Raw genomic sequence first — 16,712 nt, 5'->3', positions numbered from 1 at the left:
TGGCCCAGAACTCAGGAAATGGAGGCGGCAGAGTTGGGGGCACGGGCTCAGACAGAAAGCTGCGCTTTTCAGGAAACAAGCTGAGAGCCGAGAAGGAGCCGGAGTTGAAAGCCGGAGTTTCCGTGGTAGCCCAGAGTGTCCGGAAACAGCTGAACTAACTCTCTCGGGTAGGGAGAACTAGCCCAACGCCTGTCCAGCTGCGGACTGTTTCCGGAGATAGCCGAAGACACTCGGAAACAGGGGGCGCGGCCAAAGGTTTCCGACCTACGGAGCGCTTCGGAAGTAACCGAACGCGCTCGGGCTGGACTGGGTTCCAGTGGTGGTGAGGGGAACTTCAGGGCACAGCCTCAGCAAAGACTGGTTAAAAAAGGACACAAAGATGGTTTATTTATTTATTAACACAGCTTCAGGGCCCCAGACAGGTGTCTGGATGAAGCTTCTAAGGACAGAACCCATGATGGGTACTCAACTCAGAGAGGACAGCAGGAGGCCAGGACCAGAGAAGGCATCAGGAAGAATCTCAACAGTGAATTCCCAGCAGCCTTCAAAACCCACAAGTGACTTTGAGCCAAGGGTCTGTTTTCATCCCGCCCCCACCCCACTCTTCCCTTACCCTTTTCTTGGCCCCTCACAAATCCAGACATTGGACCTCTTCTTTGTAAATGTAGGCTTTTATTCACCATTAGCTCCGGGATGGAAGGTGGGAGCAAGTCATGCACAGCCTTGATCTAGTTCCAACACCAGGCAGTGCTACACGGATGTCTCCAGAGAGAACACAGAGTGGGCTGCAGTGCCTGGAAAGTGCCCTCACCATTGTGGGGTATGGTGATCTTGCTGGCCACCTCTGAATGGGAAATGGAGACTCTGAGATGCCCAGTGGGTCACACAGCATTACAGGGGAGAGAGCTGGAGCTGGAGTCGGCTGTATCTGGCAACAGATTCTCCATTCCAGCTCCCTTGACTACAATGCCCAGGACAGAGCCTGGCTGCATGACTCTTTCCAGGCAACGGTGGGGGCAAGTCTCCACGTCTTGCCAGGCCTTAGTTATTTGTCTGTAAAATGGGGATGACGACACCACCTCCAGCCTTCTCAAGGTTGGCTGAGGGAAAAGCCACAGTAAAAGCGCTTGGCATACAGTAGGTGCTTAATAGTCGTTGGGATTTGTTTTGTAAACACAAGGAAACTGAGGCACAGAGTGGGGAAGTCATTTTCCCAGAGCCAAACAGTGAAGCCAAGAGTCCAACTTGGGCCTCACTGCCCCCCAGTTGGATTTTTCTCACTCGAATTTCATCCCTACAAGGCTCTGGCATATCGAGGGCACCCCCCAGGGGCTGTTTCAGACACATCATGGTCAAGTTCTCACCCTGGTGGGCATTAAATACAAAAAATCTTGTCCAGGGTGGACATTCTTCTCCTACCCTGGCAGTGTCCTTTGAGGCCTCTGCCTCCTGGGGCATCAGTGTCTGCTTGTGACGCGGGTGACCCCTCTGCCTAGATCTGGTGAACTTCTACTCATATATCAAAGCCCCAGTTCCCACACCTCCTAAGCCTATAGGACTGGAGGCAGACTCTAGCAAGGCTGGCCTAGGGATGGAGGCTATGATGGTGGGAAGTAGCCTTCAGAATCCAGTCCATCATCAAGATTACTTTGTTTTGTGGTGGAGGGGAATTGTTTACGGAATCTCCAAGTCATCCAAACTGGGCCTGGACAGGTAAGCTTGGCTGCATCCCTTCAAATCTGTGGGTCTTGAGTCAGGGATGGGATCAAGTAACACAAAAAAACTTTAAAAGTACAGAAAAACCATAAAACACGAACACACGTTGACTTGTCCAAAGTGCTTCCTTCTCAGCCCAGGGGGCAGGGTCTACAGATGGGTCCCCAGTGCATGGGACAAGACCTGGGCAGCCGCCTTAACAGTGGCAGCTCAGTCTGGCTATCGCTTATAAAACGTAATAAATTAGCTGCAGGGATTTGCTGCTATTTACAATGCCACCCTACTCTCCCTTGCCTGCCCCTATGGCTCCCTGATTGATCAGCTCCAGAACATGAGGGAGGCACCTTCCAGCAAGAAACGCGATCGCTCCTCATCTTCCAGGTGTCAGAGGCTGGTGGCTCAGTCTCCATCCAGGTGTCAATTTATGGAAAACACATTCCACAAAAAATGCGTTGACTTCCAGGCCAGGGAGAGGCTAGGTAGGAGGGATTAGTCTTTCTCAGAGGGTCCAAGGGCTCCTGGCACAGCCTCAGCGCCCTCCACGGCGATCTGCGGCACCAAGGTGGGTGGCCCAGTGGCCTCCTCAGGTGGTTCGTCAAAGCTCACCTCCTGCACAGCCTCCTGCTTCTTGAATGAGTCTCGGCGCTCGGACAGATGCAGCCGTCGCATGACCACCAGCTCGGAGTCTGGCCCGCGGCTGCGGCGCCCCAGCTCCCCGTCGAGCCGCTCACCTGTACCCAGCTTGTCAGCCGACTGGCCTCGGCGCAGCCTTGGGGACCGGGCAGGCGCAGGCGGGTGCCCTGACAGGGGCGAGGGCGAGCGGGGTGGGGGCGCTGGCACGGGCGGGCAGGCCAGCGGGGAGGGCGGGATGCTGCTGGTGGACTTGCGGCGGCCTGCTTTGGGGCGGGGTGGCCCAAGCTTGGTGGCCAGGCCATGCAGGGAGCTGGGTCGGGTGTGGCCAGCGGCAGCCGGAGATGCAGGGCTGCTGGAGCTTGGGGATGCGCTGGGTGGAGACACTGTGTCTGTGGGTGACGGGAGGGTCAGGGCCACCAGCCTCAACGTGCCAGCCTCGAGGTGGGGCCCTAAGACTGACTGCCAAAAGCCCACACTGTTCCCTGTGGCCACCCATCAGGCCTGGTTTTTCCTTTGTTTGCACAGGCTCTTCCTTTGGCTTAGATCTGGTGGACTCCTACTCATCCATCAAAGCCCTAGCTCCTCTTCACCCACTTCTCACCTATATGACCCACTGAATCATTCAGCCAAAGGTACCTGCCTACCGTCCATCTAACCATCCCATGAACCCATTGATTCTGGAAGTTATCCAGTACGGGCCCTGCCTCTGCCTGTGTCTACTCCCCACCCCTAGGCCTCAGCCCGTGAGGATGCCTGATCTGAGAAAGACAAAGATGGCACAGATACCCCCAGCCCCATGAAGTCAGGGTAGGCCAGAGGGTGAGATAGCAGTTGGGGTCCCCAGAAGGCAGGGAGGGCTTTCTGGTGGCTCTCCTCCAGGAGGCCTTCCCTGCCTCTGTGGATTGCCCCAGACTGTCTCTCTAGTCTGATGCTAACCCAGTGGAACTAGGGGTGCCCATCTCTGGCTGTCTCTCACAGACTGGGGACCCTCAGGGTTGGGCCAAGTCACCATCCTTTCCTGCTCCAGAACAATCTTTCCATGCCCTCTCTGGCTCACCCTCCATGGCTCCCTACTGCCCCCCAATTTAAGCCCAGCTCTTCGGCTTGATCCATCCCCCAATCCCCTCTCCCTAGCCTCCCTCTAGCTTTCACGTCTCTCCTGTCTGGATCCCCTTTGTTCATGATGTTCTTTCTGCTGGGCACACCCTTCCCTGCCCATCCCAGACTGCCTTTGAGGCTGTCACACATCAAGTCATTCCAGCCTCCCAACTCTGCTCACTCCCCCGCTGTGCTGACCACCGCAGCCCTAAGGGGCCGTTCTTCCCAGGGTGGTCCTGGGGGTGCACCCACCTGCTGGGGCATCGGGAGCCGGGCTGCAGCAGGGCGTGGTGGGGCTGGGGGAGAGGCTGTGGGTGGGTGAGCCCGGGAGGCTCTCGCTGGATGACAGGGAGTGGTGGAGGCCAGAAGAGAAGCTGCGGCTGGTGTGCAGCACGGACGACTGTTTTGAGATCTTCTTGAAGAGCGACTTCCGCCTGGGGGTTAGGAACCCAGATTCTTCAGAACCCCTGCCCCCAGCGGCCCAGGCCGCCCAAACATGCCACAGGTCCTGCATCAACCCTCCCCGGCAGCCAGCCCACCACTCACCGCTCCTGCGTCTCCCGCCTTCGGCTCCGCTTGTTCCTGCGCGCCATGCGGCCCTTGGTCACATTCTTCCGTGCGGGGCCCACCTTGATGGAGGTGTTCTCCAGGGGCGTGGTCCGAAGGGCGATCTTGTTGCCACTCTGCAGGAGGGATGGCAAGGGGTCGCCTGTGTGCCTTCCATCCACCGAGCCGTCCACGCACCCACCCACCCATCTACTCATCCGTCAGAAGCCCCGTATCCTAACCACCCGCTTCTTACCTAATGACCCCACCACTCACTGGGCCAAAGATGGATGTCTGCCATCTGTCCATCCATCCAATGAGCCATCTACCCACCCACTGGTCCCAGGAGCTATCCAACTAGGGGTCTGCCTCCTCACCTGTGCCCACCTCCCCGCCTCTAGGCCTCAGCCCCTGAGGACCCTTGGTCTGAGGGGAGGCCGGAGGCAAAGATGGTACAGATACCCCCAGCCCCCCAGAGTCAGGGTGGGCCAGAGGGAAGGTCAGGAGAAGGGGCACCCAGGGGGGCAGGAAGGGCTTCCTGGAGGAGTGGCTCTGAGGCAGAGGCCACGGGACATGCAAGGCCGAATGCGGAGTGGTACGGTTGGACGGGGAGAACCACACAGAATCGGGAGCTGAGGCCAAGGGGTGGGGATGGAGGTCACAGGAGCAGCCCAGAGGGTGGGCAGTGTTGGGAGATCCAGGGGCCCTGAGGATGGACGGGGGTGGAGGCTCTGGGATGGAGGCGGGGGTGGGGTCGGGGGCCTGCACCTTCAGCAGTAGCTCCACGACGTCCATGTGCACCAGCCCCAGGACCGACTCCCCGTTGATGTGGGTGATGAGGTCCCCGGCCCGCAGGCCTGCCTCCTGGGCAGGGCTTCCCTCCTCCACACTCTGGGGGTGGGGGCAGATGGCGGGGTCAGTGGCCTGGGCCCCAGAGCTAGAGACCCCAGCCCAGCTGAGTCAGCTACAGGCCCCCAGCAAGCTGCTGCCTTTCACACTGCCTGGTTTCCCAGACCTTTCAGAGACCAGTGGGGAGGGGACAGGCCCTGGGCTGGGGGAGGGAGGACAAAACACCCACTGTGCGGGAGCTTTGTGCCCACTTGAGGTCTCCATCCCTCTTGCCCAGTCCTCTCCCTGTAACTGACAAGGACCATTAAGACACAGGTGGCATCAGTTCCCTGCCCTGGGCTCCAAAACCTCATAGGCAATGAGTACTCGCTTGCTTTCCAAGAGTAACAAATGCAGCTCCAAAAGGGAAGCGCCTTGCCAGGGCAGAGCTGGGACTCAAACCAGGTCTGGCTGTTCCTGCCCATCCCAGGGCCAACTCACCCACACGACATGGTGCACAGTGTAGATGTCACTGTCACCCATGTAGACGCGGATTGCCCGCAGGCTGAAGCCGTACTTCTTGCCCGAGCTGTGGATGACAATGGGGGGCCGCAGGCTGCCACACACGGGGGAAGGGTCTCGGCTTGGAGAGGAGTCGCGGGACGACGGGTTTGAGGACAGCGAGCGTGGGGACAGGGGGCTCATGAGGGGGCCGCCGCTGCCGTCATCTGCAGGGACGAGGTTCAAGGAGGGGGGTCACTCCCTTGTGGGTCCCTTCACAAGGCACCTTCCTCTCCCTCCACACCGATCAGTCGGTTTGTTTTTTTTGGCCGCACGGCGCAGCATGTGGGATCTCAGTTCCCGGACCAGGGATCGAACCTGTGCCCCCTGCAGTGGAAGCTCAGAGTCTTAACCACTGGACCACCAGGGAAGTCCCCACACTGATCACTCTGGCTGCTTTGCTGCCACTCCAATGCCCCAAACACCCTCTCCCTTCCCCTCCAGGCCTTTGCACATGTAGTGCCCGCTGCCAGGAATGCCAGTCCCCCAGCTGCTTCCTATCTCCTGGGCTCAGCCCTGAAGAGCAGCCCTGGGAGCTTTGTGCCCAGGGACACATCACCTGGAGGGACCCCCTCCAGCTCCCGCTGGCCAAAGCAGCCCCCACTCCATGGTTAAAATGGACATGGACAGACAAGCAAAGACGAGGCTGGGCCGTCGGCGTCACCTGCCGTGATGATGAGCGACAGGGCAGACACTGAGGCTGACTTGGGCACGCGACCCCCGCTGGGGGAGGTCTTGGATTTCTCAGGGGCTGAGTCTCTCGGGCCCCCAAGGCGGCGGCCCCGGCCGGCATCCAGGGCCCTCGGCGTAGAGTGTCGTGCACCGGTGCTGTTGCTTCGTAGGCGCGCGTGGCTGAGGGCAGCTGTGTCAGCTACAGGGATCAGCAGGGTCGGGAGGTCAGTCTGCCCCTCCCCCATCTCACCACTTGGCCCCTCTGCCCTCAGAAGGCAAAGCCCCTTCCTCCCTGGTTGGTGTGTACACAGTCCAGCCTCCTGGCCTTTGTTCAGGCGTTCCCTCTTCCTGTACACCTTTCTTTCACTGCTCTCCCTGGGAAGCTCCACTCTTCAAGTCCCCTCCTTCAAGAAGCCTTCCCCTCACCCCAGTCAGATTCCTAACTCCCACTCTTGGAGCTCCCCAGTTCAATTCCTCTCTCCCGTCCTAATCCAATGAAGCTGCGGGGTATCACCCTCAGACTGAAGCCTTTGTTACACAAGTGAATGTTGTCTCTAGAGAACTCCTACTCATCCTTCAAAACCCATCTCAGATAGTCCCTCCTGTGGGAAACTCTCCATGACACCATCCCTCCCACCCTGGATTCCACCTACCAGAAAGGCTTGAGGGCTTGGGCATCACTGGGGTGGCTGCTGGGGATGGGTCGGGCTCCCCTAGAATGAAGACGGGCCTTTTGGGGCCCACAGGAGCCGGGCCGACTCCCTCATCCTCTGATGAGAAGGCAAATTTGGGCATCGTGTCCAGGCTGATGGTGTTCAAGGAAGATGGGCTAGGGCCCCGCTCAGGCTGGGAAAAGGATAAGTGGCAGGAGGAACCGGAGGATGTGCAGGACCTCAGCCTGTAGCGGGGAAGAGCCTGAGTCACACCTGCCAGGTGCCCTCACCCCAGGACACCCAGTCTCCCCTAGTGACCATACCTTAACTCTCAGCCTAGAGTCAGAGGTAATTTGTAAATATAAGGTGAGTTCCCTCTGCCTGCTCTATCCTCTGTGACTGCCCAGAGAACTCCTATTCAATTTTTAAAACCCAGCTTCCAACGCCCATCCTCTAGCAGACATTGATTATTTCTGTGAGTTTGGACATTGAAAGATGAAAGGGACTTCATGAGCAAAGGGTATTCTGGGCAGAGGAAACAGTGTAAGCAAAAGCCTAGCAGTGTGACAGTACATGACTGCTTTAGGTTTAGTGTGGTTAGGAATGCAAAGCCAAAGGGAGTGATGACAGGGGCCAGGTTGGCAGGGGTCTGACAGGCTGGCCAATATGTTTTACCCTTTTCTACTGGGCCACTGGGAAGCTCTTTCCAATGTTAAGACTTTGTGGCTCCACCTCCCAGCAGGTTTGGAAGCTGGATCTGCTTATACTCCCCAGCCCACCTACCGGACCTCGGTGGTGCTCAGCCGGCGCCCATAGTCCCCCTCACTGCTGCGCTCCCACCCTTCCTCCCGGTCCTCACTGAAGCTCCGTTCAGCAAAGGTTGGGGTGGGCTGGGCGGCCAGGAACTCAGAGCTGCTGTAGACCTGGGAAGCAATTAAGAATAACAGTAACGGGACTTCCCTGGCAGTCCAGTGGTTAAGACTTCGCCTTCCAAGGCAGGGGGTGTGGGTTCGATCCCTGGTCAGGGAGCTGAGATCCCACATGCCTCTCAGCCAAAAAACCAAAACATAAAACAGAAGCAATATTGAAACAAATTCAATAAAGACTTTAAAAAATGGTCCACATCCGAAGGGGAGTTCTGGGCAGAGCTCTGGCCCCTGAGGCTTCTGAGGAGGAGCTGCTACCATCATGACAAGCATGGATTTCTGTACATGAGCCCCTTTGGCAAACTGGTGACACCTACAGACCTCCTCTCAGAGTAGTATTTTTAAATGCATCAAATGAAATAGGTCAGGTTGCAAGCGAGGCTGATTATATTAAAATAATATTAGGATATTTTTTAAACCAGCAATATGGTACTATACGTGTCTCTTTAGTAATGCATTAAATAACAAGATCTAGCAGGTCTTATAAGTACCATAATTTTGAAGTAGTTTTGAACTTGAAAGATATTTTACAACAACTCCAGCGTGACGTGAAAAATCCATGATTTGTATTTGTGACAAAGTCAAGGTCATGCTAATATTACTGTGATTTGTTGCTCATATTACAATTAGAAAACATGCCAAATTTCAGTTAGAGATTAGTGAAAATAAAGATGTAATTTATTCCCATGCAAGTTCACAAGCCCTAGATTAAGAAGCCCTTCAATAAATTCTGATAGTACCTGAAAAAAAAAAATGGTCCACATCATAAAAAAAAAACCAGAAACAAAAAAACAGTAACAACAACCGCATTCGCGGGGGACGGCTTAGGTGAGTGTTTCCTACATGCCTGACACTTCCTTGAGTCACTTCCTCAGATGCTTACTTACCACATCTCTAAAGACGTAGAGTCTTTAGCCCACTGTACAGGTGGAGAAACTGAGGCTCAGAGCAGCCTGGCTACCAAGGGGCCACAGCTGGGGTTTCCTGCCTGGGGCCCAGACCCATAAGCAGTGCAGGTTTTTAAATCAAATTATAAACAAAGGAAGGAACTCAAGTTAAGCTGATGAGGCTATAATATAACACCCAGCATAGCAGGTCTATTCACAATTGCCCCAAAGTGGAAACAACCCAAACGTCCATCAACTGATGAGTGGATAAAACGAAATATGGTCCAACCATACAATGGAATATTATTCAGCCATAACAAGGAATGAAGCACTGACACATGCTACCATGTGGATCAACCTTAAGAAGCCAGACACAGGGAATTCCCCAATGGTCCCACATAGCGTATGATTCTATGTATGTGAAATGTCCAGAACAGGTAAATGCATAGAGACAGAAAGCAGATTAGTGGTTGCTGGGGAGCGGGGGAGGGGGAAACCAGGAGTGACTGCAGCCGGGTACAAGGTTGCCCTTTGGGGATGATGGAAATGCTCTGGAACTAGATACAGGTGATAGTTGCACAACACTGTGAATGTACTAAATGTCATTGAATTGTATGCACAGTTTAAAATAGCTAAAATAGTCTATTTTATGTTACATGTATTTCACTACAATAAAAAAAAAAAGAAAAAAAAACCCCAAACATCTTGCCCTGTTTCCTGAGCACTAGCTACATCCAGGGCCCAGGCTCACCTTGCTGAACCGGTGGGAACAGGATGAGAACTGGGGGATCTCTGTGGATGACTCCTCATCATTCGTCTCGTCATCTTCAGAGCCCAGGTGACGGTAACGCTCTGAGCGCGCTGCAGGAGGGAAAGGCATGTGCAGCCCACCTGATGCTGGGGGAGGGAGGTGGACACAGGGGCTGTGGGGTGATGTGGGGAGGGCCTCCCAGGTGGGGAGACGCTGTCAGGGCAAAGCCTTTGTGGTGGGACCAGGCTTGGTATGTTTAAGGACCAGAGGAGGCTTGGGTGGCAGATTTAGTATCTGGGAATAAATCCCAGTTGTGATCCTAAAAGCTGTGGGACTGTGGATGGGAATTCTTGTGTCTCAGTTTCCTCACCCTTAAGATGGGTTACCCAGAGTTAGGTAAAATTGTGTATCTCAAACATAAAGGATGTTCCTCATCTTACAGAAAAGGAAACAGATGCTCAGAGATGACCTCTGACATGCCCAAGATCACACGTCAAGTTCTGGAGGAGGCACTGGAAGCCAAGGGCGTTTACTCTGTGCTTGGCCAGAGCCCCGACTGGGGAGAAGGAGATTTGTATGAGCTCAACTGAAGTGCTCGAGGGGACCCCCTCCACCAAAGCTGAGCGAGGCACCCCACCCTCCTGTATGACAGGCAGGGCTCCATGCCTGGTCAGGGCTGACACTCAGGAGGCTGAACCTGCTGGGGGACCCCCAGGCAAGGGCTGCCACACTCAGTGCCTTGGTTTCCCCTCCCGCAACCCAAGGTGGTGCGACAGCCTCCTGAGCTCAGATGCATAGGAAATCCAGGCAGGGGGGCAGCCAGCAGACATGACCCAGCTTCTTGGAAAGCTCAGGAAGTTGGAAGCTCCAGGCCCAGGCCGAGGCACCAAGCTGGGGTGGAGACCCTGTTAGACACCCCTCACCACCCCAGGAGATCGTGGGACAGCACAGCCCGCCTCCTGGACCCCTGCTTACTGTCGAAGTAGCTGGTGTCGTCCTCAGCTTCAAGCTGCGGCACGAACTCGGCCTTGTGTCGCAGAAGCCCCGCCCAGTCCAGTGTCCAGAAGAAGGGGTGCTGCTTTACTTCGTGGGTGCCTCCTGCAGACATGCCTGGCTGAGCCCTGCTGGTCCCCACCCCCCATGGCCCCCTGGGCCAATTATGAACCCGAACTTGGCTAACACAGAACCAGAAAGATGGGAGGGGAAACGAGCCTTTAAGAGCCCATAGGGGAACCAAGCTAGGGCTAGAACCCAGGCCCTGCTCTTCCCTCTGCTGGATTCTGAGATCCCATCACCTGGAGAAACCCCAGAACCTTAGGAGGGGGCTTTTTCCACATGTTTCTACCCCATGGAGCAGAGCTGACTGTATCCTGTTCCCCAACCTCAGCCCCCATAGTCCTCTGCAGCGGCCAAGCTTCATCCTGAGTGTGATCTGTAGTGGCCACATAATGGGTGGCTGCATGAATATTAAATAGTCCCTTAATCAATATTTTGGTGGCTGGGGAAACTTGGGACAGTGGGATCCACTGGACTGGGCCTTGGGGACCGTAGGACACAGCCCATGGTGACCTGGCAGGCTCATATACACAGCCTCAGTGCCCCTTGTCTGAACCAGATCCAGCTACCTGCTACTCTTCAAAATCTCATGCTAGTTCTTGGTGAGCTCCTATGCATCCTTCAAAACCCCAGTTTCAAGTCCCCCTCCTCTATGCAGCCTCTCAAATAGAACTCTTGTTTACCCCAGCCCCCATCCTACCCACCTGGGCCTCACCCACACCTACGTACCAGTGCCCAGACGGTCCAGGGGGCTCTGTCGGAGCAGCCTGGTGATGAGGTCCTGGGCGTCAGCTGGAAGGGCTTCGTCCCCCTCTGGCCACATGATCTCATCTAAAATGAGAGGAGGGAATGAGGGACTGGGGACAGCGCTTCTTAGCACCTCCTACCACCTCCCCTTCCTATGCTCCAAGCCACCAGCCTCCTCTGCTCCTTCAGCATACCAGGCTTGGTCCCATACAGCCTTTGTTCTGGCTGTGCCGTCTGCCCTGAGCACCTTCCCTTCATCCATCTCTGTGACTCCCTCTCACTCCTTTAAGTCTTTGCCCACACGTCACCCAGTGTGGCCCTGCGTGACTCTCTATTTAATAGAGCACCCCTGCACCCGCCCCCCCACCCCCTCCCTTCTTCCTGCTTCCTTCTCCCCTTGGCATTTTTTGCCTCTGATTACTCCATAATTTGCTTATTTATCTCCCTTACTGTCCGTCTCGCCCTTGGCTGTGCTCCCAGGGCTCAGCTGGGGCTGGGACGCCATAGGTGCCCAATCCACAAGTGGGCCTGCTCCCCTCCCCGGGGCTGAGACTTAAACCTGGGGCGACAGGGCAGGGGGAACGCACCACTGACCACCTGGCCAAAGAGTTCCTCAGGGGTATCTCCGAAGAACGGCACACAGCCCACCAGGAATTCGTAGAGGACGACGCCCATGGCCCACCAGTCCACTGGCTTCCCGTAGCCCTGGCGGAAGATCACCTCCGGGGCGATGTACTCAGGTGTCCCGCATACCTGGGCCAGGTGGGACAGAGAAATGAAAGACCGCCCCCAGCCAGGGAAGAAAGTGTGGGTAGAATTACAGGGATAGTTTATTTTCTCCTTTTTGCTGCCAAGTCTCCCCATGTCCTGGGCTCAGGCTTCAGGCAGAGGGAGGCAGCCCCGCCCACCTGCTTGTCCACGAACTCCCGAGTGTCCTTCTCGATGTGGCCCTCGTAGAGGTTGGTGGCCATACTCATGAGCCCGATCTTAGACAGGCCGAAGTCAGTTAGCTTGATGTGGCCGAGCGAGGTGATGAGCAGGCTGTGGGCAGGCAGGTGGTGAGCTCAGGTCTGGGGGGCCCGACGTGCTTGGCCGCTCCCGCCCCCTCACCCACCCAGAACTTAGTCCTACAGGAGGTGGCCCGACCCCTCCATGGATCAGAAAGCACTGCCTGTGCATGATCACATTATTGAAAGAACCAACGGGTCTTGGGCAATATTACAAATTTGGCAAACATCTCTGTGCACCAACTGGGTGCATCTGGTGTTGCTCTTGAGCACCTACTGTATACTCCGCTGTGCAAAAATTAGGTTCCTGAGAATCACAGCATGTCCCCACTGGGCATTAAAACGTTTCGTGAACACCTCCTGGGGGGGATCTACAGCATATTCTTGTACATGCATCCATGATTTTAACAAACTGAACACTTTGTAAGCACCTATTGTTAAGTGAACATGTCTTTAGCACCTGCTGTGTACAGAAATATTTGTGCGTCTCATGGGCGCACCAGTTTCTTAAAACTTACACACCTACCATGTATGCTGCTGTTCATGTTCTCCTGCAAGCTTAAGTATATAAATATTTTAAGTGATAAAATGATATGCGCCAGCTTTATTTTATAAAGTCACATTTTCACGCACCTCCTGGGGACATCTGCCCATTTAAAAATAAATTTCTGGGGACTTCTGTGGTGGTCCAGTGGTTAACACTCAGAGCTCCCAATGCAGGTGGCCCAGGTTCTATCCCTGGTCAGGGAACTAGATCCCACATGCATGTCGCAACTAAGGAGCTGGCGAGCCGGAACTAAGGAGCCCACCTGCCGCAACTAAGACCCAGTGCAACCAAATAAATAAATAAATATTTTTAAAAGTTAAAAAATAAATAAATAAAATTAAAAGGGGGAATTTGGACACAGACATGCACACAGGAGGAGCACCACAGCCTAGGGACTACCAGAAGCCAAGAGAAAGGCCTGGAACACATCCTTCCCCATCACCTTCAGAGGGAGTGCGGCCCTGCCGACACCTTGATTTTGGACTTCTGGCCTCCAGAACTGTGAGAATAAATTTCTGTTGTTTAAGCCCCCGAGTCTGTGGTACTTTGTTAGGGCAGCCCTAGCAAACAAATGTACCTTCTCCTGACTTGGGGTGTATTTGAAATTTTCTGAAGAAAAGAGGAAAAAATATTTTTCTGGAGCACCAACTGTGTGGGCCTATCTCTCCCTGAACCCTCCAGGGCTGCACCTTCCCACACCGTTTTTCAGATGAGAGTCCTGAGCTTGGGAGGGGCAGGTCCTGCCTTGGGGACACTTGGAAGATCCCACTCCAGGATGATCCCACAGAGACCCGATGGGCACAAAGCAAGCAGCCTTAGAGGGTCGAGAACAGAGGCCCAGGTACACAGCAGATGCCAACACACATTTGCTTTGTTTTCTAAGCCACTCGCAAACAACAAGATGCCCTGAAAACATGCAGGGCTCTTAAGGCTTATGTTCACGTCTCCACATAGCAAGTACCTCCACTGGAGAAAGGGAGCCATGTCCCTGGCACACAGTAGGTGCTCAATGCATGCTGACCTCAACATAAAAACTTTATAAAAAGATAGCTGCAGTGTTCGGGGACTGACACACAGTCATTGCCTAATAACTGTTGTTCTGATCACCTTTACACAGCTGGTGTCCAATAAATACACACCAGCTAAAAGATGTGCTTTATAAACTCAAAAGGGTCATCAGTGTGTAAGAAGTTAGTTATACCGCCGTCTGGGTTCCTTCAAACGGTGAGCACAGGCCCAGGTATACAGCAGGTGCCAAATACAGGTGCTTTGTTTTCTAAGCCACTTGCAAACTACAAGATGCCCTGAAAACATGCAGACTCTTAACGCTTATGTCCACACCTCCACATGGCAAGTACCTGAGAAACTCACACTTCTTGCCTGGTATCCAAAGGGCACTTGATGAAAGAGCAGCCCTTTCCTCTGTACACAGGAGGTGCTCAACTAATGCAGGGAAGAGTGCTTTGAAAATTATGAAAGGGTTACAAAGCATGAGGGATTATTCACACTCACACTTGTGTTTTTCAGTCACCCAGAGAGCACCGGGCACTCAGTAGATGCTTACTAGAAGCTAGAATAAAATAAACACCCTAGGACTCTCCTTCTTCCCTGCACTAATACACAGCAGGAGCTCAAGACATGCAGTCCCTTTCTCTGCACATAAGGTCTTGCAAAGTGCATGTCCCTGTTCTTTGTATATAGCTGGTGCCTCATAAGTGCATGTTCACTTCCCTTGTGTGGCAGCAGCTCTGTGAGTGCCTGGTCCCTTCCCCTGTCCAGTCTGTGCCCCCTCACATTGCCTGGCCAGCACCTCGATAAGTGCACTGTCCTTCTCCTGCACACAGCAGGCGCCTATTAAATACCTGCTCTCTTCAGTACACACCAGGTGCTCAACATTGTCAAGATCCCTGCTTTCTACCAGCAGGGGGCCCATGATGCCAGCAGAATCTAGATGGTGGGGCTCCTGAGCAGTCCCAGACCCACTCAGAGGCCCCGCCCCCAGGCTACTCTGAGCCCCGCCCCCTGAGAGCCCGGGCCACTCACTTGTCTGGCTTGAGGTCCCTGTGCACGATGCCATAGTTGTGCAGGTACTCCAGCGCAAGCACCGTCTCGGCGAAGTACATGCGGGCCATATCCACGGGCAGCGGGCCCATGTTCTTTAGGAGCGTGGCACAGTCGCCGCCTGCAGAGGGGTGGACGTGCTCACAGAGGCCCTCGGCTCTACAGCCGTGCCCAGACTTGTGCCTATGTGCCCTCCCCACCTTCTGCAAAGTGTCTCCAATCTGTCCTGAATTGGGGTGGGGACCTGGGAGGGGCGGGAGGATAGGCAGACCCTGCCTTCTGATTTTCCCCTGGCAGGGCAGCAGCTCTGTTAAGTGCACAGTCCCTTCCCCTGTACACAGCTGGTGCCTCCTAAGTGCATGCTTCCTCTCCTCACCCGGCAGCAGCTTGGTAAATGCACGTCCTGCACTTACCTGAAGGCCCTGCTCTTTCGTGAACTGCAAACCTGATCCCACAACTCCTCACCCTGGTCCCCAACCCCCCTAGTCCTTCTGACGCACGCCTCCCTCCCTTCGCTGCTCTTGCTCTAGCCTCTAGGCCCCTGCCCACCAGTCCCTCCTGCCTAGGCTGTCCATCCTACCCCTATACCCTAGGGTCCTTCCCTCACACTTCTCTTTGGGATCCCCCAGTTCCAACTCCCTGAGGCTGGGTCCCCCACCACAGACTGAGGGTCCCCCAAGGCAGGCTGGGACCCTATGGAGGACAGAGCAGACTGCGGGCTTGATCAAAGGAGGGATAAGGTATTTCTTCTGGATAAGGAGTAAGCTCTCCATTGCTCTGGAGGCACGCAAGCCCCAGTGACCGCACCTTCCACATACTCCATAACCATGCACAAGTGGCGCCGGGTCTCGAACGAGCAGAACATGCTGACCACAAACGGGTTCTCAGCGAAGGTGAGGATGTCGCGCTCCACGAAGACCTGCTGGATCTGGTTGCGAAGGATCAGGTTCTGCTTGTTGATCTTCTTGATGGCAAAGCGCTGCCTCGTTTCCCGGTGCCGCACCAGGTAGACGGCCCTGGGGCGGGGCAGGGCGGGGGGGGGGGCGGAGCCGGGCTCGCTGAGGCCCGAGATCCAGGTCCCGGCAAGCACTGGGACCCGACCTGGGTCCAGAACCCAACCCGCTGTGCCTTTGCCTGTGCTGTGCCCTCCACCCGGGACACCTGTTCTCTTTACCCGGCCCTCCCTTCTCCCAAAGCAGCCACCCCGTGGGTTTAAGCCACTCTCCCTGGTGTCATATAAAGAGCCAAAGATGACCCCTAGGTTGTTTATTTCTTCACAGCCGACTGAGACCCATTAGCTCAAAAGCCCCGCTGGCACACACTCAAATCGCTTTAACTACAAGTCAAATAAGCAGATTTTTAGCCATTTAGAGCCTGCTGTTTTTGCATACCTTGTAGATAAGATAAACGCTGGGGCTATTAAAGACCCCAAGCTGCTCCTGCCCCGTGGAGCTCTCTGACCCAGAGACTCCCCACTGTGCTGTGGACACATAAGCTTGGACACAGAAACCTCCTCTGCAAGCCCCCCTCCGACCCAGACCCCACAAGGGTCTTATGTTGTGAGGGACTCCTCCCCCCTCCCACAAAGCAAATCCGTCAAAGCAGCACTTAAAGAATGCTTCGCGCACGCTACTGCCATCGTGTGGCCATCTTTTTCCTTGCTCAGTCCCCAAATTCCTAGAACCCCAAACACCTGGGGCAAGAAGGACCTAGATCACGGACAAGCCCTTCCAAGGCCATGCACCTGCTGTTTTGTGCCTCCACTTCCCTCTTCAGGCCTCAGTTTCCCTGTCTGCACACTCAGGGGCTGTGTGGGCTTCAGCCATCCCCATGGGCATCTGAGAAATGGGTCTACAGGGTACCCAAGGACTCACCCGTAGGCCCCATTGCTAATGAGTTTGATAGTCTCGAAGTCGCTCTCACAGGGCTTCCTCCGTGAAGCGCCGACCAGGGCACGACTCTGCGGGGGGTGGCAAGAGGGGTCAGGGTCCTGCCCCACCGCAGAGCAGGCTGCGTTCTTCCT

At 55.1% G+C, this 16,712-nt stretch overlaps 1 protein-coding gene across 9 annotated transcripts in view; it reads right to left on the bottom strand.

Annotated features, from left to right (window-relative positions):
- Nucleotides 1-239: 239 nt before the first annotated feature.
- Nucleotides 240-16,712, bottom strand: part of MAST3 (microtubule associated serine/threonine kinase 3) — a gene marked incomplete at its 5' end in the record, with an annotated part of 37,976 nt that continues 21,503 nt past the window's right edge. For all 9 annotated transcript variants that reach the window (XM_081231650.1, XM_081231651.1, XM_081231647.1 and 6 more), the window contains 16 exons: nt 240-2,738; nt 3,700-3,881; nt 3,994-4,130; nt 4,762-4,884; nt 5,323-5,549; nt 6,047-6,253; nt 6,708-6,952; nt 7,491-7,630; nt 9,272-9,381; nt 10,247-10,369; nt 11,057-11,158; nt 11,662-11,827; nt 11,983-12,115; nt 14,672-14,810; nt 15,497-15,705; nt 16,564-16,649. In XM_081231650.1, coding sequence (XP_081087776.1) covers nt 2,206-2,738; nt 3,700-3,881; nt 3,994-4,130; nt 4,762-4,884; nt 5,323-5,549; nt 6,047-6,253; nt 6,708-6,952; nt 7,491-7,630; nt 9,272-9,381; nt 10,247-10,369; nt 11,057-11,158; nt 11,662-11,827; nt 11,983-12,115; nt 14,672-14,810; nt 15,497-15,705; nt 16,564-16,649 — 2,862 coding nt within the window. In that variant the 3' untranslated portion in view covers nt 240-2,205. The remainder of the gene's footprint in view (nt 2,739-3,699; nt 3,882-3,993; nt 4,131-4,761; nt 4,885-5,322; nt 5,550-6,046; nt 6,254-6,707; nt 6,953-7,490; nt 7,631-9,271; nt 9,382-10,246; nt 10,370-11,056; nt 11,159-11,661; nt 11,828-11,982; nt 12,116-14,671; nt 14,811-15,496; nt 15,706-16,563; nt 16,650-16,712) is intronic.

Source organism: Mesoplodon bidens (genome assembly GCF_964165515.1).
Source record: "Mesoplodon bidens genome assembly, chromosome: 4".
In the NCBI taxonomy this organism is placed as follows: domain Eukaryota; kingdom Metazoa; phylum Chordata; class Mammalia; order Artiodactyla; family Ziphiidae; genus Mesoplodon; species Mesoplodon bidens.
Note: the sequence above shows the minus strand (reverse complement) of the source record. Positions and strands in the feature narration are given on the sequence as shown.